Here is a 27851-nt window from a genome sequence, read left to right as displayed (position 1 = left end):
GTGACGGGACCAACCTGCCTTTTTTCCAGACTTCGGGTACGATTGGGATGGCTAGCGACAGGTTGAGAATTTTGGTGAAATACTCAACTCCCGGCACATCCAGCTGTTTCAGCATTACCGTGGAGATTCCATCAGGGCCCAAAGCTTTGGATGATTGTGCATTGTGGTGGTTCCTCATCGGCAGGAAGAGCTCTAATGCGATTTAGTACTCTTCTCTTCGTCTTGTCAGTCCCGCGATACTCGGCAAACTGTCTATTAAAATAACTTCTACTGATCAGTCAGTGTAACTCGGTAAACGTGACTGAGGTCCTGTCTTCTTTCATTCCAGGGTTCGAGAGTGACTTAACCGTTGCCCACAATTCACTTATTCCTGCTCAAATGTTGCAACTCTTCAGATGATTTAACCACTCGTTCCGCATATGCTCGCCGACCGACCTGTTAACTTCCAGTGTCTGCTCCCTGACTCTGGGTCACTAGGGTTGGCACGACCCGTCGTCACTGCCTGCTGCGAATATCAGAAAGGTTGGGCAGATATCTGAAGCGGTGATTAGTAAACTCTCTGAAACTCGGTTATTTAACTTTCCCATGATTGACGAAAGTGTGGCGTTCAGAGGGGATGAAATTAGTGGGTCTGCTGATGGAGACAATTATTATCCAAGAGAAATAACCTGTTGCCAGTTGACGTCGTTTATCAGACCCGGTGACACGATGGTTATATCTGGCGAACTGTGACACTCTCCACTAATTCTGCTGGGGGCGTCTTTATTAAACGTGCAAAACGTAGAGTTATCAATGTAGTCTGGTCATTCCCGAGGACCAAATGCCACAATTCATGATGAGCAATAAAGTCTCCCAGCCAGACGCTTAGGGCGTTCGAGAAAGAAAAGGTCTTTAACCTGGAGTACAGCTATTTATCGGTGGAATGTATACCTTCAGTATCTCTACCTCGGCAGTTCCACACCTGACTGCTACCTTCATACATTCCATATACGTATAATTAAAGCCAGGCTCAGAGATAGGTCTGTATTGAATAGACTGGTGTAATAGGAAAGCTAAGCCCCCACCTCCTCTTCTGGTGTTATTCGTTATAACCATCACAACACTGTAAGCTGCAGTTGTCATTGAGATTGGTTTCCTGCACCGCAGCGACCATGATATTCTTGAGTGTGGTGGATGCGGATGTGACAAATTAACCACAAATAAATGGGTCTTGGGTTTTGCTCCGTCCCGGCACGGACCAAGAGAAGTCGAAGCATTCATTCCGGGATATGTTGTTCCCAACACAGAAAAACGATACAAATACAAACATGTGTACACTGAATGAGGTGGCAGACTCTGGCCAGAACAAGGGTGTTGTGTGGTTCAGGGTCAATCCGGTGTCGGAAGAACCAGCCGCCGTAGGTATTTTGAGGATTAAGCTGCATTTTTTAACCGAACTAGCTGTAATATGACAATTAAGGTTCTCAGTGGTAACAAAACTTTTCCACCAAAAATTGTCAACATAGGTGCATATTTTAGTATAGTCCGAACTATGTAGCTGTAATTTGACATTTGAGGTTCCCAGTGGTCACAAAACTTCTCTTCTCCAACAAAAATTGTAAACATTGGACCATGTTTTTATATAGCCCCCATATAGCGGAACCTCCCGATATTACGTGTGTTGACATTTTTTGTTACATTTTTTTACCAAACCAACTGTAATTTGACATTTGAGGTTCCCAGGGGTCACAAATATTCTCCATCAACAATTGTAAACATTGGATCATGTTCTAATATAGCCCCTATATAGCAGTACCTCCCGATGTTACGTATGTTGAACAATTTTGCTACATTTTTTACCAAACTACCTGTAATTTGACACCTGAGATTCCCCGTGGCCCAAAACTTCTCCACCAAAAATTATCAATATAGGTCCACGTTTTGGTATAGCCACACGTATAATGCTACTTCCGGATTTTAGTTACTTTGAGGATTTTTCCGAACTAGCTGTAATTTGACACCTGAGGTTCCCAGTGGCCACAAAACTTCTCCACCAAAAATTTTAAATATAGGTCCACGTTGTGGTATAGTCCCCATACAACGGTGCCTCCGGATTTTAGCTATTTTGAAGATTTCAGCTTTATTTTTTTGTCCGAACTAGCTGTAATTTGTAATCCGACCCAATTGGTTATAATTTGGCATTGAGGGTTCCTAGTGGTCAAAAATCTTCCCTACCAAAAATTGTGGACATAGCCGTTGTGGTATAGCCCCGATTTCAGGTATTTTAAAGAGTTTGTGGGCATTGGTACTTTTGTAACAGAAAGAAAATTAATTATTCCATATTCAGAATATTTCATGGCATAAAAATGTCGACCCGGCCGAACTTGTTTTTTCTTTTTACAGCTATAGGCGGAGAATGGATAGAGTTATGTTCTGAATAAGCTTTTAAAATGGATTTTCCACCTCTCTCTCGGTTTGCTAGTTATTCCTCTTCATTCTCTCTCTATCTCTCTGTTTATTAAGTACAAATTAACTAAAAACATATATTATTATTTGCTTAAAATTTTCTTAAACTTCAATTATTATTTATTTTCTTTCTACTGTGTCTGCTTTTGTTTCCATCCATCACAGAAAATAATAGTAAATTTTTATGTATTACTCACCCAATGTTAATTTGTGTTGACGGGTTCTTTTTGTTTGTCTGCTAGAACTAAGAGTGTAGCCAAAGCCAAAACAAATATTACAAAAAACAAAAGTTAATAGGCTTTTATGGCCTTGAAATAAGCGTATGAAAAAAATGAAACTTCATTGCCAATCCTCAACACTTTTATTACAACTTGACCTTTGTTTAGAAATGGCAGATTTGTCTGACTACTAAAAATATTATGTTTGGTTTTTTTTTTTCGTGGAAGAGAATACATATTAAACTTTGAAAATGAAAAGATTTCAGGGAATATGTAGGGAAAACAAGTAAAAATGTATCAGTCGGCTTTGACGACAGAGATATACCCTCAGCCAATGTGAATTGAAACTGTCATCTACAGACAGATCGAATGTATTTAGGGTCTTTTTAGAATTTTGTTTCCCTTTTTGTACGTTTGAACTTTCGACCAAAATGTGGAGGAGGTACTTAAAGGAATGGACCGACATAGTTCATTATGGATCTTATTTTGGGAGTCATATCTTTTCGATAGATATCGCGCCCATTAGTAATTTCAGTGGGTCATCGTATAACTTTTGGGCCAGTATGCCAGGAGCATGGACTTGTCCACGGAAAACATAATATGGCTATAAACATAATATGGCCTAAAATTTTAGGGGTCACATTCGACACTATATTCACGTCGTGCGCACACGCCACAGCTATCTGCGACAAGCTGAAAAGTAGGAACAAGGTCCTCAAGTCCCTAGCCGGCAGCACTTGGGGTGCAGATAAAGAAACCTTGTTGACCACATATAACGCGATAGGTCGGTCTGTGGTAAGCTATGCGGCTCCAGTCTGGTCTCCCAGATTATGTGATACGAATTGGAAAAAGATTCAAACTTGCCAGAATGCCGCCCTGAGAACAGCAACAGGGTGCCTCCTAAAAATCTTCAGTGGACCATCTACATGAGGAGGCACAGATTCTTCCAGTAAAGCAACACAATGAGATGCTTTCGTTGCAGTACCTGCTTGGATGTTACCGTGTGAGCCATCCCAATCAGCATCTTGTGGGTAGGCCCGACACATTCAGGTAGATCAGGAAGTATATCCATGCTCTAGAGGGTGAGGTCCAACGATACAGGAGAGAACCCCTATATCAACAAGCATATCAAGCAGGTTTGAATATCATTCACACGGACGCAGTTGCCAAGGACTTAAGTAATTATAGTGTCAATAAAGTACTCGGAGTACATCCCTTATCTATCGCAGATGAGGAGCCTCAGCTGCCACGACAAACCAGAGTAGTTTTGGCTCAACTACGCTCGGGGTATTGCAGTCGCCTAAACTCTTATTGGGCGGAAATCGATCGCGCCGTGCAAGACATCTGCCAAGTATGCGGCATGGGCCCGCACGACACAGAACACCTTTTCAACTGTCCCGCCAAACCTACCCATCTAACTCCAGTGAAGCTGTGGCTACATCCCATCGAAGCAGCCATTTTTCTGGAACTGGAGATAGACCCAGAACCAGATTGAACAGAGGAACGAACATACAAACATAATAAAAAAACAACAACATAAACAGGACCACAACGAACAGCATCGGTATACATTTCCAAAAGATTTTCGACACAAATGTTGAACTTTTATGGGGGAGAGGACCGATGTGGGACATTTCAGATATTAAACTAAAATTGTACAAAATATTAGAAGATCCAAAGTTTGGACCAAATTGATTGTCCCGTTCAAGAGATATAGGGCGTACAATCTTAGTGACATTTTTTTATATATTGGAGGAAGTACTGAAAGTTGTGTACCAGTAGTATTGCGCATCTTCGAACTGAAACTAAGTTTGGACAAAATATGACGAAGGCTAAACTTTTGATCAAATCGGTTGTTTAGTTCAAGAGTTATCGTGCTCTCCAGCCACTACATATGGTGCCATGGGGCTTTTTTACACCTTTCGGGCTGTTTTCTCAAGAAGAACGGACTTGCCACTGAAAAAACTTTAACCCTCGTAATGGAGGCAGCGAATGCAAGTTGCTTCAACAAAAATCAAAGTGATTCGAGAGCAGGTCTTAAAATTAACGTATGCGAAATTTGGTGTGGGAAGTAGCCGAAGGATTGGACAAATATAGTCCATATTCGAACCTGTAGAGCGATTCTCCAACTCATTTTTTTTAGCTACCGACAAAAATCGGTAAAATTGAAATGCAAAATTATAAATGAAAAGGTCGAATAAAAGTTGACAAACTCTTGCTATCGGTAGAACTTTACGACAGCTTTTTATTCGTCGCTAACTTACCGAAAAACATCGTTAATTACCGAAATTATAAGCATTTTAATTTTACCGACATTTATCGGTAACTCAAAAAATTAGTTAGAAAATCGCACTACTGATCTATATCTGGTAGGATGTGTAAACTATCGGTCACTACCTTCTAGAGTTGTCAAGCCCACAATTTTTCCGAACTTTTGTGGGTGAGGTACTTGAAGGAGTGGACCGATATGGCTTATCTTCGAACTTAAACTAAGTTTGAACAAAATATTACAAAGGCCAAATTTTGGACCGAATCGGCAGATCCGTTCGAGAGTTATCTTGCGTTCCAACCACTACACACGGTGTAAACGGGGGTTTTTCACCTTTCAGGCTATTTTCTCAGGAAGTATGGACCTGCCCCTGAAAAAACTTTTACCGTCGTAATGGTGGCAGTGAATGCAAATTGCTTCAACAAAAATCAAAGGGATTCGAGAGCTGGTCCTAAACTGAACTTTTCTGAAGTTTGGGTGGCAGGTACCCAAAGGAGTGGGCCGATTGAGTCCATATCGGAACCTAATCTAAGTCTGGTAGAAATTTCACGATGTGCAAAGTATGGACCAAATCGGCTACTCCCTTCAAGAGTTATCGTGCGCACAAATTTTTCGAACATTTTCGAACTTTTGTGGGGGAGGTACCGAAAGGAGTTGACCAATATAACCCATCTTCGACCTTCAACTAAGTTTGGATAAAATATTACGAAAGCCAAATTTGGATCGAATCGGCTGATCCCTTCGAGAAAGACAGACAGACGGACGGACATGGCTAAATCAACTCCAAATTGTCTGAAACGGATTTCGTTCAAACATACTTGAGGTCTAAAACCATTATTTCCAATGAACGTAAACAAAGAAAACGATTCCTGTACCAATCACACAGGCCACAAACTTTTCAGCTTCTCCGAATCGTTTCATTCTCACAACCAAAACAAAACCATAACCTTTTCAATGTAAAAAGATGAAAACGGTACGATTGCTGAAATGTACTTCGGCTATGCTTTGCCGAGTTGTTTCATTCACCACCGAAACAAAAAGAATTTTTGGCAAACGTTTGCAATGCGTGACACACTCAGGCACACACACACACATGAGAGTGCTTAACAACCCTATAAACTAACATCAACATACCACAGTGAATATTTTATCAACCACTAAATTTTTTGATTTATTCACATGTGTTTAGTACTATTTAGTTTTCTGTCTGCTCTTGTGGAGTTGAGTACTTTTCGCTTTTCGTTTTGTTCGCACTCACGAATGTAAACAAAACGAAACTAAACAGCGAACTCCGCCAGCGTGGGTTTGTTTGTAACAATTTGTACCAATTGTTGCTGGAAGTCGTCTGCTAACACAAAAATCAAAAGAGAGCGATTCGAGAGAGATATTTTGACAGTCCTTTTACTGAGAGTTTGCAAATTCTTGCTGGACAAATTTCTTCTTGCAACCACTTGCAACTCTTCTTCTTCTTGAAACAGTCAATCACCGTTTTAAATTATTCGGTGACTTATGTTTGTGCAAATTGAAAACAGTTTTATTGTGGAAATAGCAAGCCTAATTGTTTTTTTAATTTTTTTTAATTTTTTTTTAATAAAATATAACATTTTTGCTTTTTGCTTCCTTTAATGAAATTGCTGTGTTTTCGCAAATCAGCTGATTGCTTGCAAGTTTTTGCTGGGAAGGTGTCTGTTTACTTTTTACATTTTTCTTGCAAAAGAGAATAAAAACTCCTTACTCTCTGAGAAAGTTTTTCTGGACAATTCTTGCTGGGAAAGTAACCAGACAGACATATTTTTAATGAATAGAGTGCTTAGTTGTTCGGAAATTCTACATATAAAGGGAAACCACTGATCATTGTTTTACAGCTATAGAATCTGCTGATACTGAAGTAAATAATATTTCTCTGACAAAAATAGGGTCTCAATATGTATAGGAATAATATAATAAAAATAAAATGTTACGATGGAAGACAATGTTACAGCTATAGAATCTGCTGATACTGAAGTAAATAATATTTCTCTGACAAAAATAGGGTCTCAATATGTATAGGAATAATATAATAAAAATAAAATGTTACGATGGAAGACAATGTTAACGTCGATCGCGACACTTTAACTATGAATTAACCCTTTTTGGAGTCTCGTTATCCCGTAAGAATTTTAGTTGCAGATTTTTAATGAATATTTCTTGTAATAAATCAAATGAAAAAAATAAAAGAAAACTAGAAACTTTGAAGGACAGGTTACATTTATTAGCTGGCTATGCTTGTCTCCACTTTCAATCTTAAGTAGTTGTTGCCTCTTTTAGTTTTTAAACGCTAGTTCACCTAACATGTTATCAAAAACTATTGCATACCATGACTTGTTTTTTAATTAATTTGTATTATTTTTTCATAACCTAAATTAAATATTTTCTCAAATTACTTGAAAACTGTTTGACACCCAGGCCATAAAAACCTGTCTTTCTATTGTTTATTATCTTTCATATTTCTTACACGACGATACATCATTTACTTGCAGCTCCCAACAATTGTCTTCAAATAAAATTCAAGTAAAATCCAAATGATTTCGAAATGAAAACTTTTGAATTGACTTTTGTTTGTCTAGTCGTTATCAACGGAAAACCACACACACTCGGTTTGTTGGTTCATTCATTCACTCCACATTAACCACAAATTAAAATGCACTTAGCCTCAGACCAAAAAACAATACCACCACACAACATAAATTAAATACGTCGGCCGGCCTATGGCAGGTTTCTCCTCCACCTCTAAATATGACACAACATTTTTTTCACTTATATTTTTGTGACTTGTTGTTGTTGCTACATTTCTTTAAAAAGCCATATTTTAAAATAGAAAAAAAGCGTTAATGAGAAAAGCAAATGTTTTAACGTGGTGTTTACAATGACATTACAACTTAAATGTCTCTGAAGGTGTTGTATTAAATGTTTACAGTATTTATGAAATCTGGTCAACTAAAAAGAAAAAGCATAACACAAAGCAAAGAAACAAAAATCGAATTCAAGTCAAAAACTAATCGATCATAAACGTCATACAAAAATCCATCGATAATGGCACATGGTTGTAAAATGCTTTCCAAGCATAAATAAGACAATTTTATGCAACATCTGTAATTTCAAAGAAGTAAAAAAAAGAATCAGTCGCCGACAGATAAATACTCTCGGCCTATGACTGTACACGCAGAGAAGAGATATTGTAAGAGCAATCATATTCGAAGAACAAAATAGTGTATTTTAAAAATCACGGATATAATAATGATTAGGAAGACATTCCCACTGACATCATTAAGAAATATTTAATAGTCATTAGTCTGAAAGTCAGAAAAATCGATCCCGAAAAACTACCACCATTCCAAAGACCAGATAATGACATGTTAATCTTATTTGTGTAAATTGCCGATGTAATATAACAACACAAAACTCTTAAATACATCGGGCCAACATCCTGATATCAACCCTCATAAAATCTTTGGGTTCAATTTAACAAAAAAAAACTCCAAAAACATCCTCCAACGAAGGATCAAGATTTACTAAAAATTGGGAAACCAGTATCCTTAGAGTGGAACATACCGAGCCTTAATTTTTGGTTTAACTAAGCTTATTAATGCTCCAATGAAAGTTCAAAGTGGATAGACAACTCATTAAGGAACACATCTTTGGTAATTCTCGAAGAAACCATCGATTTGGTAATTTTTGCAATATTTTTATTGTCACCCCCAAATAGTAGTTAATTCTTATTTGTGACCGTATTTGTTATAAATTGCAAACGACCTTTGCATATTTTGACCGAATATTGTTGTAAGGACCTATAGCAAGAGATTTGCACAAAAACCCGTATAGTTTTTACATAATTTGTTGCTATAAACGAACAATTAATATGAAATTTTCTACAATTTTGGTTTTTACAATACATTTCTTGCCTAACTGTATATTTTCAGATTTTTAAAATACACTATTTTGTTCTTAAAATATGATTGCTTCTACAATATCTCTTTTCTGCGTGTAAACAAAAATAATTTGAGCGGTGGACCTAAATAGCATTTTTGTAGGTGGGCCAAAGACGTTTTGGAAGTTTTTAGTGTTAATTGTTCGGGGTTTGGGAAGTAGATAACGGCAAGCCCTATTATTCTACTAATAGGTCCAATTAAAACAACAAAATTATAGTTTTGTAAGTAACAAAAACCAAAAGGTTACAACAAACATTAGTGCGAGAGGTATTACATATTAGAACACTAGCAAACCCGGGTCCGATTTGCTAGATCGTCGTTTCGCTGTTTAATAGCAACTGTTTATGTCTTTTTTACTTTACAATTCATAATGTGGTATATTTATAAATGTTTAAAAACAAACAGGCAATGTTGTCGTTCTAAGCCACTGCCAATCTATCAAAGTTCTGAACTGGAAGGCATTACAATTCATGAAGAAAAAAGTCTTCGATTGTATATTTGTGTGTATTGAAGAAGGATTCTAGGGAGACCAGTTTTTCATTGCTGATGGATGGACAGTTCTACGTTTTTAGTACCGTTGAACCTCATCATTAAAGCAATTTGTAAATATATAGTTTTTCTTAATAGGGAAGGTATGATAAATTAATGCCAACGTGTACCACGGAACATTCCAGAAAATTTTATGAAAATCGGTTCGTTAGTTATCAAGATGTAAGATATTTAAAAAGGGGCCGTGGTCGCGATTTTGGGTCCAACTAAGAACATTTGTTAATTTGCAAGCCGATGCGTTTATAAGTTTAGTAAATATAGCGATTTTAAAAAATAGGGCCTTACGAAATTCATCAACAAAATAATATAGCCTATTTTCACCATGGGACATTTCTGAACATTTTCTGAACATTTCATGAAATTAGTAGTTTTGGAAGTATAATGTATTGGAAACAGTGGGAGTGTTCAGGTATTTCGGCTTCAAATAAGTACCTAGGTTTAGAAAACAACCCTATTGTCGCCCAAAATTATTGCTCAAACCGATATGATGGAAGATATTTGCGGATGATATCCAACCTCCTCCGAAATTCATAAAAATATGTATTACCACGTCAAACCATGAAAATTTTCTGCAAATTTTGTGAAAAACGGTACAGTAGTTTTGGAGAAATAACATATTAAAACCAGTAAGGAAAGGATCAAAGTCGGTCGGGGCCGACTATATGATACCCTACACCACCGTGAATATGTAAAATATAAATCGGAGCTATATCCAGATCTTAACCGATTTTGATATAATTTGGCACATTTATTTCCAGACCGAATTCAGTCACACATTTCAAATATCATTGAAATCGGACTTATATATCGTGTTTGGATCAGGAAATACGCGAAATCGGCCGAAAATATATATGGGTGCTATATCCAAATCTGAACCGATTTCGATATAGTTTGGCACATTTATTTCTAGACTGAATTCAGTCACACATTCCAAATTTCATCAAAATCGGACGTATATAGCGTGTTTGGTGCAGCAAATACGTGAATTCGGGCGAACATATATATGGGAGCTATGTCCAAATCTGAACCGATTTCGATATAATTTGGCACATTTATTTCTAGACCGAATTTAGTCACACATTCCAAATTTCATCGAAATATGAAATATATAGCGTGTTTGGTACAGAAAATACGTGAAATCGGAGGAAAATATATATAGGAGCTATATCCAAATCTGAACCGATTTCTATGTAATTTAGCAGACTTATTTCTAGACCGAATTCAGTCAAACATTCCAAATTTCATCAAAATCCGACGTATATAGCGTGTTTGGTGCAGCAAATACGTGAAATCGGGCGAACATATATATGGGAGCTATATCCAAATCTGAACCGATTTCGATATAATTTTGCACATTTATTTCTAGACCAAATTCAGTCACACATTTCAAATTTCATCGAAATCGGACATATATAGCGTGTGTGGTACAGAAAATACGTGAAATCGGCCGAAAATATATATGGGAGCTATATCAAAATCCGAACCGAATTCGATATAATTTGGCGCACTTATTTGCAGACCGAATTCAGTGACACATTCAAAATTTCATTAAAATTGGACGTATATAGCGTATTTGGTGCAGCAAATACGTGAAATCGGGCGAAAATATATATGGGAGCTATATCCAAATCTGAACCGATTTTCACCAAAAGCAATAGCGTTCTTCCTATGGCTAAAAAAGTTGTAGTCCCCAAAAGGAACTATGGGTCTATTTCGTTTCCTTTTGTATGTTACATACAAATGCACAAAGACATAATACCCCTTACCACTGTGTGGTGTAGGGTATAAAAAGTAGTCGTGGTCGGATCTTAAGGACCCAAATAAGTACATAAAGTCGGAGACATAAACGTCATTGTCTTGCAAATTAATTTTCAAGCCGATACGTCCATAATTTTTCCAGATACATATAGTGTTTAAAATATAGGACACAGGATGGTACCCCACCTCCAACAAAATTCATCAAAACATTTTTTCTATTTTCACCATGGGACAACTTTAATTCAAATTTCATGAAAATCCCTTCAGTAGTTTTGTAGATATAACTTATTTAAAAAATGGGCGTGGTCGGGCCTTTAGGCCCAAATAAGTACGTAAGTTCGTAGTACTCTCCTATTCGCCCTGTCACTCCCAGGGTGCTCGACAAACGGTTAAAATAACTTGATCACCTCTTCAGATCAGTCAGCGTAACGTCACCAAACGTGACTAAGGTCCTATCCTCCTTCTTTCCAGAGTTTGAGAGCGACTTAACCCTCGCCCAAAATTCCCTTATTCCGGCTCCAATGTTGCAACTCTTCAAATGTCAAGGCACTTGTTCCGTTTGTACTTACCCATCGACCGGTTGAATTCCAGTATAATCTCCCTGACTCTGGCGTCACTTGAGTTGGCTCGACAAAGCCCATCACGCTCCTTTGCTAGTCCCGTTGGCTCTACGGGGAAATTTGATCTCACTTCCAGTATTCGACGAGCAGGTATATAGCGAGCGGCTGCAGCAATGCTGATGTCTCGGAACGTGCTTTCTGCTACCCGAACATCAGAAGGGCGGGCTGGGTAGATCTCTGAAGGGGTGATTAGTGAAGTCTCTGAAACTATGCCAATTGGCATTCCCATGATTGAAGAAAGTTCGACGTTCAGAGATGATGAAATCAGGCGGTCCGCTGATGGAGACATGGGGAGCTGGACTGACCCAATAGAAACTACAGATGACGTCATTTGTCAGACCAGGTGACACGATGGTTATGTCTGGGGAACACTGACACTCTCCGCTAATTCTGGTATGGGCGTCCTCATTGACCGTGCAAAATGGGTATCAATCTACTCCTGTGGTCGTTTCCGAGGACCGATTGCCACACGATGAGCATTAAGTCCGCCCAAGACCAGATGGTTATGACCTTACATAAACTGGCTAATGTTAAGCCTATAACCTGAGTACAGCTATTTATCGGCGGGAGGTATACGTTCAGTAACTCTTTCTCAGCAGTTCATAACGTGACAATATGATCACGTACATGACACAACAACACATAATACCGGCTACCATCTAATACACTGCAGTCATACTGAACAGACATTCAATACATTACATCCACTAACCCGTAGCAAAGTAAGATGTAACGCAACGGAGGATTTTAATTCAGTGTAACTTTACAGTAATCGTTGTCGACACATATGGCAAACAATTCTCATTTACTTTATACTCCAGGCCATTAAATTATTTCAGAAATGGTTGAGAATGGCGAACTGGCTTCTGCAGGGAGTTAGCTACACGGGTTGAAACTAAAGGCTGTTCTAAATCCGCCAACGTATACCACGGTGTTGCAGAACTGTAAATACTTTTTGAGAGCTACCCATTAAGTTGTGATGGCTAATACAATCGGCACTGGACCTTCAGGTTTACAGTTCTACAGGGCCTTCGGGTCAGCTCATCAACTCGGCACTGGACCTTCGGGTTTGCAGTTCTACATCATCCTCCCGATCATTTAGAGACTAACACCGAATACACCGTCTTCCCGATCATTTGCAACCAACACCAATCAATCCTAAACTATACCCAATGAATATATTTTTATCGCATTTAAACACAAGTAGATTGTAAACTAGTATTTAATTAATAAAGAACCCGATTTAGCCGCAAGGAAAGGGAGAATACTAGCCTTCTAATTTCGTAAGGTTTAGTGGGTCCTTATGGAGACAGTGGACGTGAATGAATTTACCCCAGCAGACGACAAAACCCCGCTACAAGTTTCACACTTGGCTGCTACCCCTATACATTACATGTACGGGCCATTAGAGCCAGACTCACGCGAGATAGGTCTGTATTGAAGAGACTGGTGCAATAGAAAAACTAATCCCCAAAATCTATTGCTTTACGCCGAAGTTTGAGTGTGATGGATGCGGGTGAGACAAACTGAGCACATTATTATTTAATATTTATTTCAAAGAAAGACAATTTGATTGGTCCTGGGTTTCCCTCCATTCCGGCATGGACCAAAAGAATCCGGAGCCTGGGTATGCTGCTCCCAACACAGAGAAGCGATAAAAATAAACATGTGTAAGCTAAGGTGGCAGCCGCTGGCCGGAACAAGGGTGTTGTGTGGTTACGGGTCAATCCGGGTCATACGTGTTTAAGTACGTTATCGCGTCTGCCGAATCACAACAACATACCCATAAATCATAGCATAATTTTCTTACGATATTTTAAAACTCAACGTGTCGTGATAAACCAAATAAAAAATCAAAAATAATTACAAATTTTCAATAGCTTATAAAAAATTAGGTCAATGTCGGGGCTAACGGCAATGATCATATAAAATGGTGTCTGTTACAATTAATTGTTACACGAATTGATGTTGATTTTTTTCTGGAATTTCGGGGACTACATTTAACACACATACGATATTTCAAATTCTACTTGCATGTTGTTTAAACACGTAACATTTTTGGCCTGTGTAATTAATTCAGCTACAGCACAAGATGACTGAATGCGTTTCCCTCCCACAGAAGACAACAACAGGTGGTCTGATATCTTACCGTTCAGTTCACAAATATTCTTCATATCATAGACACGACCTGCATTTACAAATAAAGGGTTACGTGTTTTACCCCGTGTAATTACTTCTTCTTCAACTTGATTTATGTCTTGTTATCTTCAAGATAACAGGTGATCTCCATTGTAATCTCTCTCTCTCTACTTCAAGCAAACAAATGTTTTACATCATTTCTCTTTGGAATTTTTTTCACAAAACATTGAAATAATTACGAGAAATGATGCTGGGCCAACCTGGTTACACATTCATCATCTTTGTCTGTCTTTATATTCTCAGTCAAATGTCTTGGAATAATAGACGAGAGGTTGTAGTAAACAAATGAAAAAAAAAAAAACAGAAAACATTTCTTTGACATAGAAATGAAATGAATTAAAAAATGAGCAGAACAACAACCACAACAACAGCGAATACATTCTAATGACTTTAATTATTTGTTAATGTTCTAAATCAGTTGGAGGTGGCAGAGGCAGGCGAAGTCAGAGGTAGCAGTGGTATTTGTTTTTTGCTGGAACAGTAACCGAATAAATGGGTGAAATCGGTTTAAAAATTGCAACAACAACAATAGCGCTCATTATTGCTGTTATGTACATATTTCAAAAATTAAAGATAAATAATCACCATTTTCCTCATCCACTTGTTGCGATTGTAGTCTAATTTACTGCCTTACAAATGAAAATATTTGAAATGAGTTCCATTTAAGTAAGCGAGTAAGTAAAACGGATTCACGTTTTATGGGTTCCGAGTTGGAAGTGGGTGTATCTCAGGGGTTGTTCTGGGCTCGTCCTCCGCAGTTCTCCAACAGCAACCACGCACGCAGCACTTAACAGCACCCGTGTTGTTCCAATCACCGAAAATGCATCCTTTTTGCAATTTAATTACAATGGTCTCCGAGGTAAGTTCTAGGAAATGGTGGATTTCAAAGTCGGAAGAATATAATGGTCTCAGGGGTGCAGGAAACTGCACAACAACAACAACTGCTGCTAGCAACGTTGTGATGGTTACAATCTACTGAGGAAGGATCGCACCAGAGTGCGCAAGTTATTTTAGTCGACAGTTTGTCGAGCATCCTGTAGCGACAGGGCGATGAGAAGAGTACTACTTCGAATTAGATCTCTTCCTGCAGAGGAGAAACACCCACAATTCACAATGGATGGCCAAAGCGTTAGGCCCTGACAATATCTCCCTGATAATACTGAAACAGCTGGATGAGCCGGGAGTAGAGTATCTCGCTAAAGTTCTCAACCTGTCTGGGGAATGGTCGGGTTGGTCGCGCTACCGAAGCCAGGCAAGGATGCCCGCAAAGGTGAATCGTACAGGTCGATTTAATTTTTATCTCCGTAGTAAAGACTCTTGAGGCTTTACATCTCACCTACTTACCTTATCCAGTTGCCGATCATCAGCATGAGTTATTTAAACAGCACAGTACTACAAAACCGCCGCATACATATTATTTGTCAGAACAAGCCGTGTGATAGGACAGTGTTAGTGCTGCTCGACTTACTGTTGGCAATCGGACAGATTACCCACCCTTCACGTTTGAAACGGTGGATAATCAACTATATGTGTGGACGCTAATCGTACGTGGAATTCAGGAAGAAGTCGAAATCCGGTAAAGTGAAACAAGGAGTTCCTCAAGGTGATATCTCCGAAACTGTTAAACCTCTCCACGCATATTAGTCGAGGACTTAACCAGATCACGCCGTGTGAGTGGACAGTGGTAGTGCAGCTCGACTTAGCCTTTGATACTGTTGACAAGTGTTTGATATCGGGCAGACTACCCTCCCATCAAGTTTCATACTTACGCTGGATAATCAATTATATGTGTGGACGCTAATTGTACGTGGAATTCAGGAAAAAGAAGTCGACCCCGGTAAAATGAAACTAGCAGTACCCCAATTTGATATATCCGAAACATTTCCTGTATTCCACCCCCTTCAGACGACATCGTTTCGTATGAGGATGATCAACGTCGTGTACCTTTCTCAATGTCATTTGTGAAAGCTCGAACTCCCGATCCTAACTAACTAACCGATCCATTTCGACCGAAGGAATATGGGAATATCAACCACTAAATCTACGGCCACTGTTTACCACGTGGACAGCGGAGATGAGTGCATAACTGAATGTCCTTGTCGATGGTAACAGAATTCCGAACACTAACTTTTTGGGGGTCACATTCGACAGTATGTTCACGTCGTCCGTGAATGCCACAGCTATCTGTGGCCGCTATGTAGCGGCAGTGTGGTCCGCGAATAAAAGTTCAACGCGATGGAAACATATTCAAACCTGTCAGAATGCTGCCCTGAGAACTGCAACAAGGTCCGTCTTCCAGTGGACCAACTGCATGAGGGTACAGAGATTCTTCCACTACTCCAACACAATGACATGCTTTCATTGCAGTACTTGGTCGGGTGTTACCGAGAGAGCCATCCCAACGGCCATGTGGTGGATACTACTCCCCCACTAGGGATAGGTAAGTCGATTTTCGATTAGTCGACTTTATAGTCAAAAGTCTAAAAATCGAAGTCGAGTTTTGACTGCAGGGAAAATCGCATAATCGATTATGTTGTGATCGATTTTCGATTTTGTCCACAGATTTTAGTTAACTTTGGTGTCGAGTTTTTGGACAATTGAAGAAATAATCGCCAGAACGAAAAATTGATTTCTTAGTTTTAGACCAATCTCGAAAAATCGATTGTTGCTTTTCATTACCTATCCCCCACCCAGTTATGTTAGAAGGGATTTTCATGATTTAGAAAGGGAGGTCCAAAGTTACATGAGAGAACTCCTAGATCAACAAGGCTATCAAACAGGTTTAAATAGCATTCACACAGATGTAGTCGCAGATGCCATAAACAACTATCGTGCGAATGAGGTCCTCGGAGAACATTCCCCATCAATCGCATTTGACGAGCGTCCAATGCCACGACCAACCAGAGTAGTTCTAGCTCAACTACGCTCGGGATGTTCAGCCGTCTAAATTCTTATACGGCACAAATTAATGACGCCGTGCAAAACAACTGCCCAGCATGCGGCACAGGCACACAATAGCTTCAGTTACCATTCTGGTTACAGCACATCGCAACAGCACATTCCAAGAATTGGAGATAGACCCAGAGTCAGATTAAGCAGAAAATTTAACTTACAGATACTCGTACAACATAGAAGACATCAACATCAGGTCAATCGATTAAAGAAACTTTTATGATGCCGACCTCTTTGAAGTCCGAGGCTAACGGGAAAACGAAGAAGAACCCTGAAGAATGAACTCCTATAAATCCTTATTCTCTTTGCTTCGAGTCATTCGTTCAATGACTTTATGACTACTTTGAGCTGATGTCGTGCGTTAGCGAGGTTGGCTAGAAACCCTTATGAGCACAATCTTATGTCAGCATAACCAATATGAAAAGGCCAAGCAAGATCCAACGACAAAGCGAAATTTAGAGAAAGAAATATAAAGATTGTCGCCGTTCTTTGCTCGGTCTATAGAACAGACGCTCTCTCTCTCTGCAGATGACCAGCTAAAGTTGTGTTTCTTTACTTGCCTGAGGTTACCATTTCTACCATTTTTAGCCTGCAAAGCGTTCCTTAACCCCAAAAAGTGGTAAAACTGGTATCAATTTTTAAGAGAGAGAGAGAACATTAATGGCTTTCTCTTTCACCACAAACTATCAGACAAATTTCTTCGGGAAAAAGTGTAGAACCGATTTTTCGACATTTGTTTGAAGATTATTTGGCAATGATGAAAAAAATTAACAAAAACAAAAGAAAAAACTAACGGCGACAAAACAAATGGTCTGTTCCAGTACTGCAATAATCTACTAATGTTTACTATTTATTTCGATAACATAAAGGAAAAAATGTTATCGTAGTAAAAAACAAGTAAGAACAGACTATAGTCGGACGGGGCCGACCATGTGATACCCTATACCACTATCCCTGTGCACTAGCTTTCCGGGCTAGCTGTTATAAGATGTGCATTAGAAATTTTACCAATTTTCACACAAAAGTTTTGATCAATTTAACCCGCTAAATATTATCCGATCATACCGTTGACTTGCACGCTACTTCTTCATCTCAAACCAAAACTACGTTTAAAATTTCGCGCCGATCGGACTATTATTGCGACCTACAGAGCGGCTACAAAATCGAGCAAAAATTTTGTTTTTGGTCCATTTCATCCCTTTAACATTTCACGATCATCGCCAAAAACTAATCAGTTCTATTCTGGTCCAAACCCGACCTCCATACTAAATTTCGTGACAATCGGTCCATAATTGCGGCCTCTAGCTTGATTACAATTTTTAATGGACGGACAGACGGACGGACGGACGGACGGACACACATCGCTAAATCGCTTTATCTCGTCGAGATATGAAGTTTGGTATACCACATGAGGGGTCTACGACGAATATTTCGCGGCGTTACATGAATTTTTGGGAAAACAAACTTATTATACCCTTTTCCACATTGTGGTATAGGGTATAAATAGTAGCTTCTTGCAGGTTCTGGAACAGATCAAAAATTAAAAACTGTTTAATAAAAAAAGAAAATTGATTTTTTTGTTTCTTTTTGACATTGTTACCAGATCTACCAGTTTTCCGTTCCTTACTTTTGTGTTCATCAATTTATTTATTACTTAATACGTAAACGATTTGCTACCTAAAAAATTCTCAAGCTAAACAACCTGCATAGCATAGAACTGAGGGCATTCGCAAACTTGTGATAACTTTGTATGATTATTTTGCAATTAATTATGCAGTCGCGGCATGAATTAAAAAAAGTAAAAAAAAACAATAACCGAATGCAAATTAATTGTTTCGACTAACTAAGCGAAATAAAATTAAACACAAAATCACGCAATTTTCAAATCAGCAAAAGATAAACAAGAAACGAACTACAATAATGCTGGCACCAAATATAGATCGCACAATTTCTGTAATTGTTGTTTTTATTTTTTTTTTTTTGCTATTTTATAGAACAGCAAATAAGCATTTTTTTGTTTATCGATCGTTCGTTCTATATGGAAGCTTGACAAACAGATTATTATTCATAAAAAAGAAATGAATATAGAAAAAACAGCAACCTACATTTCATGCAAAAATATAAACAAACAAAAAAAGTGATAAAATTGCACTTGCGGCTCGGCACCGGTTATCGAAAACACGATCCATATATCATGTATGTATTCCACTGATGACTTGATGTAATAATGCTGGGCACAGCAAGTTACAAACTCAAAAACATGACTCGTTCAAAATCACTGGAGCGTTTCCAAATTCAATGTAATGTGCATTGGTAGTATGGTGTCACAATTAAATGAGAAGAAGGTGACTTCATTATGCCACTCTATGATGCGCTCTAATGCATGCGGGAGGTAATGGTAGCACTGATGTTGATGTTGATGATGACGGTGACGATCACTGATGTTAAACAACGACATCTAAAATTTCATTTACTTGTAATTGTTCGGAAATGTGATCATGACAGTGATTATTTATCCAAGTTGAACAATGTCAACCAGAATTCCTTAATGCAAGAGCATGTAGCGAACTTCAAGTTAAGGAGAAATATTGATACAAGTATTTTTGCGATTTAAAAATTAACAGTAATTTAGTTAAACAATGTGAGGCAGACCATGAATAAAAAAACATGTAAAAAAATGACTATCTCTTTTGCACAAAAGAAAAATAATAATACTGTAGCCATGATCAACGAATATCTGCTTTTAAAATACGATCCGAGAATTGGCCTTAAAAAGAACTAAATCACAAAAAGTAGTTCCTGAAGGAATGGACATCATACGACATAGTCCATCTTGCAACTGGACCTAGTTTTGGGAATAATTCCTTTCGATAGTTTTGTCGCCATTTTACTTGGGTCGACCACGAAAAAGATTAGATTGCATTATTACATACCGGAGAGTTGTTTTGCATCAATTGTCGACAGAACATGTTTGACACAGATGTAACAATGGCCTTATTAGGGGTCGACAAGGTTTCCTTATTTCGAGGGCTGCACGATAAACACTGCGTTCTGCCATGCGCCTTTTGGCACTTTTTTTGGAAAGTTTGACAGTTTGTAGCTTAAACGTACTGAGGACAGTTTGACATACGACCAAGTCTTGTGTTGTTTACAGTGACATGAAAAAATCACTTTACCAAAGAAATGGAATGGAATGCAATTTCTGTCCGATCATTTCTCATATCTTTCGACGTGGATAATCACGGCAAGATTGCATCGATCAAATTAAATCTTTGTATGTCGATAAAGGATCATCATATGTATAGCATTATGAAAAACTAGTTTAATGAATTCAATCGTGGCCGATACTCGTTAAAAACGAAGGCCGTGCGTGAACGGATTATAAAAAATCGCCACGTTATATACTTGGGCATTTCTTCCACCAACTAACATCTGATATTGCCTGAACACCTGGTCCAAAAATGAGTTTTTCTCGTTAGATCCAGCACAATTTGACAATCACTCAAAAAAGACACTTGTCGATTGGTGCAAACAAATTATGAAGAAATACGATCGCACAACTTCAAACGACGTAAGTATGATCGTCACAGGTGACGAATCTAGAATCTATGCCTTCTTCGCGTCTTCGAAGGCGAGCCAAATCCAACGAAAGTTCTTCATGGAATAAGCACTTCGAAGCAAATGGTCGCCTGTTTCTTCAGCAAAAGTGACCATGTGGCGACTATACGGCTTGAGCAAGGTATGACGTTAATTCTGAGTGGTAAACTATAATTTGTTTGCCTGAAGTCTCCTAAAAAAATCGAAAACGAACCAGAGAAGACGAATTCATTGTGCACCATGACAATGAGAGTTCTCACACATCAATTCAAAACAACGCATTTTTGTCCGAACAAAACGTAAAAATGATGGGTCATCCGCTGTACAGCCCTGAGTTGGTACCCAATGACTTCATTTGATTTCAGTACATCAAGAAAAAAGGTGTGGTCGCCAGAATATGCTGTAAAAGCGTTTAAAAACCATATTTTGGAGGTGTCTCAATCGGAGTGGAAAAAGTGCCTCAACAATTGGTTTGAGCGCATGAAAAAGTGTATAAATCATGCTGGAGTCTACTTAAGAAAACAATAAAACAATTGTTGACTGTTAGGCCAGAAAGTTTTCGTGCAGCCCTCGTAAAGCCCTAATTTTTTCCTAGTGCGGGACTTAGGGCCCACAAGTAACTTTTGTCCGCAAATCATTGGCATTCTCATCTTAGTGGTGCATGTTAGTTCTTGTTGTAACATGTTTGTAAGGTCGCTTTTTCTACTTAATCTGGCTCTGTGTCTATCTACAGTTCTAGGAATATGACTGCTTCGATGGGTTGTAACCACAAAGCTACTGGAATTAGTTCAATTCCGACGGTTGCACCATTTGACCTAAAACTACTCTAGTTTGCCGTGCAGCTGACGCTTTTCAACTGCGATAGATTGGGGATGTTCTTTGAGGATGGCATTTACACGATAGTTTTTTATGGCATCTGCGACTGCATCTGTGCGAATGTTATTCAAACCCGCTTGATAGGATTCCTGATCTAGGGGTTCTCCCTTGTAACGTTGGACCTCTCTTTCTAGATCATGAAGTTCCCTCCTTACATGCTTGGGTAGGGGTTTTATCCATCATATGGTGATTAGGATGACTCTTGTGGTAACACCCGAGCTTGAACTACAACGAGAGCGTGACATTGTTTTACTGTACTAGTTCTCAGAGTTTGAATATTTTTCCATCGTGTTGCACGCAGCGTAAGTAAAAATACTTTATGAAACATTTCCAATGGTTTAGATTCATATTTTCCATAGGAACAATACAAAACGAAACATAACCCACGTTGACGAACTCGCTGTTTAGTTTTGTTTTGTTTACATTCGTGTGTGCGAACAAAACGAATAGCGAAAAGTTCTCATTCCACAACAATAGATAGAAAACGAAAAAGTTTGGTGGTTGAAAACATCAACCGTAGTATCCCAGCAAACCAATCGTACCGACATCTTAACGAAATCGGAACAAAATTCGGACGATAAGTCCGATGTCTGATCCGAAATCGTAACGATATCTTGTATGAAGTGGCTGACATAATTTCGGAACGAAATGTCGGAGCGACATCGTATCGATTTCGATCCGATTTCGTAACGAAATCTGAAGAAAATCCTTGGGAAATTCGGAAAGGAAATTTCTTTCTGACATTCGTTTCGAAATCGGAACGAAATCGGTACAAAATCTTAACTAATCCGCTCCGAAAAAATCGTTTAGAAATCGGAACGAAATCTGAACGACATTGCTTCCGAAATTGTTCAGACGTGTCGGACATCCGACATTTGGTTTGCTGGGATGCTCCAAGTATGTTGATGTTGATAAGGTTGTTAAGCAATCAAATGTGTGTGTCTGAGTGTGGCAATGATCATTTCGCACATCAAATGTTTGCCAAAAATTGTTTTTGTTTCGGTGGTGAATGAAACAACTCGGCAAAGCATAGCCGAAGCACATTTCAGTCCCGGAGTTCAGTCTTTCACAAATGACATTAGGGAAGGCACCCAACGCCAAGATAGTTTACGTAATGATCTCATTGCCGTCTGGAGAAGTGTGGAACACAGGAAATCTTGGGGAACTCACCGTTTCATACTACGGGTCATGGACTTTTTATTCCTGAATTCCATCTACGGCTGGCGTCCACACATACATAATTAATTATCCAGTGTTTCAAACTTGACCAGAGGGTAGTCTGCTCAATGTCTCCAAACAGCGTGGAGTACTTGACAGTATCAAAGACATTTGATAAGTCGAGCGCCACCAATACCATCCTATAACACGGCTTGCTCTGGGTTCTCGATTATTATGTGTGCGAATGGGGTGCAGCGCTGTTGTGCTGTACTGCTTACGGAACCCATGTTGATGTTCGGCAACTGGATTGGGACCGAATGTCCCAACTTATGATGAGCTTTAAAGTCCCCCAAGACCAGTCGGTTATGACATTCCAAAAGCGGGCTAATGATGGGCCTTTAAGGGGCTATGGCCACTTATTGAGCGCGAAAAATGAAAATTTTCATGATTTTTTTTCCAAGGAATCTACCAATTTTTTTTAGAAGATTGTGTTTTCATCTGATTGATCACACCTTGAGCTACTATTGGAATTTTTTTTTTGTTGAAAAATATTGCACATTGTTCTGACAAATGGCCACCTACGAAACACTGTTTTTCTAAAGCAGTTTGCGGTGCCCACTGTAGCTCTAAAACGAATAAACCGATCAGCATATGTTTTCCTCTTTCTAACGCTCATATCTCAGCTAATTTTTGTCCGATCGACTCGATATATTTTGCAACATATTCTATTCCATCTGTACTTTAAAATGAGCTAATAAAAAATTTCGATTTTGTAAAATTTGTAAGTGGCCATAACCCCTTAACCTAGAGTACATCTATTTATCGGCGGGATCTATGTTACTTAAATTACCTCGGCAGTTTCACACCTGATGTTACCCCCATACATTTCATATACAGGTAATTAGAGCCAGGCTCAAGCGAAATAGGTCTGTATTGAACAAAATGGTGTAATAGGAAAGCTAATCCACCACCTCCACTTCTGGTGCGATCCTTCCTCAGTTCGTTGTAGCCATCACAACGCTGTAAGCTGCAGGTTCTGGTTCCTCTGTATCCAGACTAAAAAATTCTGCAACCTGGACCGGCTGTGTCCATAAAGAATCATGAGACAGGTGAGTGGGGTTAGCTGGGCAACTAAGCAAATGCAGGTTGCCAACATGCAGGGCATGTGTTGTGCATCGTGACATCAATTCGGGCCCAATAACTGGGCTATAACCACTGGTGTTCGTCTTAGCTGGCGTTCTTCAGCTGCAATGGATGGGGGTTATTTCCAAGTACGGCATTCACACTGTATCTCCATACAGCCTGCGTGACTACATACCACGTGGCGCGGCAACGCTTACCACAGATCGGCCTATTGCTTTGTAAGAGGTCAACAAGGTTTACTTGACAGCAAACCAAGTGCTGCCGGGCAGCCACTACTTGACGACCTTGTTCCTACTTCTATCTTATGGCAAATATCTATGGCGTGCTCGGACGACTTAAAATGCAATAATTTGGGACAGTCGATTTCATTTCAGGTGCAGTTGTTGTTACGCTTGGTTTCCTGCACCGCTGCAACCATGATATTCTTCCGACTCCTAAAATCCGCTATTTGCTCGATTTTATCTCGGATTCCATTCCAAAAAAGGATGCAGGGATTGGAACAGCAACGGATAGGGTTATGTGCTGCGTGTGCGGCTGTTGTTGGGCGAACTGCGATGGTCTCGTATTCTGATGAAAACGGCGACGACTCACTGGGGTCTGTGTTCTCGCAGCATGCAACAACATAGTCCCTCACATGGACGAGACCAGAGTAAGCCCTGAGATGCGCCCACTCCCTAAGTTCGCGTTAGGTGGATGCGGATGTGGTCCTGGGGTTTCCTGCGTCCCGGCACCGACCATAGGAATCCGGAGCAAGCATTCCGGGATATGCTGCTTCCAACACAGAAAAACAAATACATATCTATCGAAGAACCCACGGCCGATGGGTGTGTCTGATGTACTGTGGAATTTTTACTAATTCTATTGCGGGCTGTCTTAACGTAAAACATTGAGCTATCAATTTAATTTGCCAGCCTCTGATTATTAGTTAGGACGGAATGCCACATCTCACTCACTCAATAGACCTATATCCTATAATAGAGCTATTTGTCGGGGGGATATTCAGGTTGGGCACATCTTTGACGGCAGGTCCATATTCAAGAGAACATCACAATATTGTAAGCTGTAGTTGATCTTGAGTTTGGTTCCATTATGGATGTATCGTTGGTAAATATTAATGTCTAATTACCTTGACCTTGATAATTATTCATCATTAAAAGAAATATCACCCTTTAGCCTCAATCAAAAAAACATGTTAGCTATTGTAAACAAAGCAATATAAATTTCTTAGATGCACTTGTCGCTAAACATTCTTAGCTATCTGCCCGATTGCCGCTGTTGATAATACAAACACATTGTTTACGGATATGATTGCAATTAAAAATACATTGTGCGTAGGCCTTGTCAATGTCAAATCCAAACAAAATGCATTTTCTCTCATTGTTATTTATGTTATTCGCATCGCAATTTCTATGTCAAATTTATGTTCACCTCTATTTTCTCTTATTTGTTTCTTACAGGTTGAATTGGGAGCAAATTGGATACACGGTGTCTTGGGTAATCCCATATTCGAAATAGCGGTACAACATGGTCTAGTCAGTGTCGTAAATATACCCAAATCGCATAAAGTGGTGGCCACCACTGAAGATGGTCAGCAGGTTCCTTTTAATATACTACAGGAAATCTACGAGGCGTATGTATGTTTTTTACGCCGCTGTGATGAGTATTTCCTTTGTCAGTATAGTCCACCGCCGGACATAAACAGCGTGGGAGAACACATCAATTTCGAGATACAAATCTATTTGAGTTCTGTCGAAGATCCCAAAGAGAAACGCTTAAAACAATTGATCTTCAATTGTTTGCTAAAGCGTGAAACTTGTATAACCGGCTGCACAGATATGAACGAAGTAGATCTCTTAGAATTAGGTAAGTTTGCTGAAGTAGTTATTACGGACTAAAACTAATGCTCTCCTTATTTTATTTTTACAGGTAGTTATACAGAATTACAGGGTGGCAATATTGTACTGCCTGCCGGCTATAGTTCGATTTTAAGACCCCTTACCGCACAAATACCCAAAGAGGCTATCATTACCAAATGTCCCGTCAAGAAAATCCACTGGAAACGAAAAAAGACCCTAACCGGCCTCGATACTGTGGATGAGAATGATGAAAACGATTCGGATGATTCCGAAAAAACAGTTACAGAATTTCCCACAGCTTGTGGTGCTGGTGCATCAGCAACATCTGCCGCCAGTCGAGATAGTACTCCCTCAACTAGTAATAACTCACGTTGTGGTTCTGTTGAATCAGACACCCCATTGAGCAGTGACTTTCCCGTACGTGTAACGTGCGAAGATGGTCGAGTTTTTAATGCTGAACATGTGATATGTACCATACCTTTGGGCGTTCTTAAGTCATGCCATAAATCTCTTTTTGATCCGGAATTGCCACATTACAAACAGGAATCCATTGAACATTTGATGTTCGGTACAGTGGATAAAATCTATTTGGAATATGATCGTCCTTTTTTAAGTGCAGATATATCGGAAATTATGTTATTGTGGGATGATGACAAATACGAAGAACATGCCTCCGATGAAGAACGTGCAACACCCGAATATTTAAGTAAACATTGGTATAAGAAAATCTATTCATTTGCAAAAATATCCGATACCCTTCTGTTGGCATGGGTATCGGGTTTAGAGGCTGAATTTATGGAGACCCTATCATCGGAAATTGTAGCGGAAAAATGTACAGAAATATTAAGAAATTTCCTACAAGATCCGTATGTACCGAAACCTAAAAGATGTGTGTGGTAAGTGGAATTATGTACATATTTGTAAATGTAAGCATAAGGAATCGGGATGTATTGGGGGTAATTCGGAATGAAAACTCTCAGTGAATTTTGTCTCTCTGCCGTTTTAACTTAATGGAGAGAGTGAGAAAACTGACGGGGAATTTTCATTTAGAAGTAACCCAATGAAATTGCTGGCGATTTCTCAAATTGTTTTTTGAAAGTAACATCGAACCTATAAATGTTGAGTTTTGAAGAATATCGTTGTAGGAATGTTTCCGAATGCCTGTCGAAGATATAGTTTAATTTTTGTGTACATTTGAAACTGTAATAGTGATATATGAGAGACTATATAGTAATAATGTTTGAAGGGCCAACAGAGTTTTTTATTATTATTTTCTTGGTATTTTTAATGACAATCAGAGCCCATGACCAAATTGAAAATTGATGACTCTCGTTAAGAGCCATAGTTGGTGGCCGTTGGGTTTTAATCTTTAAGGTAAGTCAGTCAGTCAGTACGGACTTACCGCAATAACAAATATATTCTTGTAATATGAGCCACGGGGACTACCTGCTGAACAAAATTCAAAACGATTCGATGCATTTTCGAAAAATTTTGAAATGTTGTGCAGATGTTAAAAACTTTGTTTTTATACGGATTGCGGCAATTCTCTAATCAACCGGAGTGAAACTGGATACTAGATTTTTAAGCCTCCGCTTTACCATAAATTCAACACCTAGATTATGCTTCGTTTCATGGCAGCTATAATGCATTGCGTAATCGGTTAGTGATCTTTACGTCTGCCCGATTCCATCACACTTCTTGTAAGGCGATAATATCAGCTTTTTACTTATGAAGTACATCCGTCAGTGCGCAAACTGCACCTACTCTGAAGAGAGTCCTGACATACCAGATGCAGATTCGCAGATTATGGTCCTTAAAACGTTTGCGGAGGTCGTCAACTTTAGAGGGGTTTGTTTTTCTTCTTTTTTTATCATAGTAGACTGTTTTGACGGGGTGAGTTACTAGCCCAATCCAAGTTTGTATCGTTGTTATGGCAGCTCCCCAGGTGACACCACGGGGAGGTCAGTGTCCACTTGGGATGACAGAGGGACCAAGATAAGCCCTGGGCTTTGCCATGTTAAAGCCGGTCAAGACTGTTGCTTGGCATCATTCATCCCCTATGTCATCCACTTCCTCCTCCTCAATACTTTTTCGGCATGTTCAATGACCAAAAAATACTTTGGTTGTGTAGCCGGTAGTCGATCTGTCCATAGATGAAAGATTCCATTCACATAGGCTGAGGGTATATCTCAGTCGGTAAAGACGGCTGATAGTTTTTTTACTTGTTGGTATTGATTTTAATA

The 27851-nt window shown here is 39.1% G+C and overlaps 1 protein-coding gene across 1 annotated transcript in view; it reads left to right on the top strand.

Moving 5' to 3' along the window:
- Positions 1–27851, top strand: part of LOC141404718 (peroxisomal N(1)-acetyl-spermine/spermidine oxidase) — a 57597-nt gene that overhangs the window by 19564 nt on the left and 10182 nt on the right. Inside the window, exons 3-4 of the mRNA XM_073988373.1 lie at positions 25210–25615; positions 25679–26504. Of these exons, the coding sequence (XP_073844474.1) occupies positions 25210–25615; positions 25679–26504 (1232 nt within the window). The remainder of the gene's footprint in view (positions 1–25209; positions 25616–25678; positions 26505–27851) is intronic.

Source organism: Musca autumnalis, unplaced genomic scaffold, assembly GCF_047663935.1.
Source record: "Musca autumnalis isolate F117 unplaced genomic scaffold, ASM4766393v1 scaffold_1, whole genome shotgun sequence".
In the NCBI taxonomy this organism is placed as follows: Eukaryota; Metazoa; Arthropoda; class Insecta; order Diptera; family Muscidae; genus Musca; species Musca autumnalis.
Note: the sequence above shows the minus strand (reverse complement) of the source record. Positions and strands in the feature narration are given on the sequence as shown.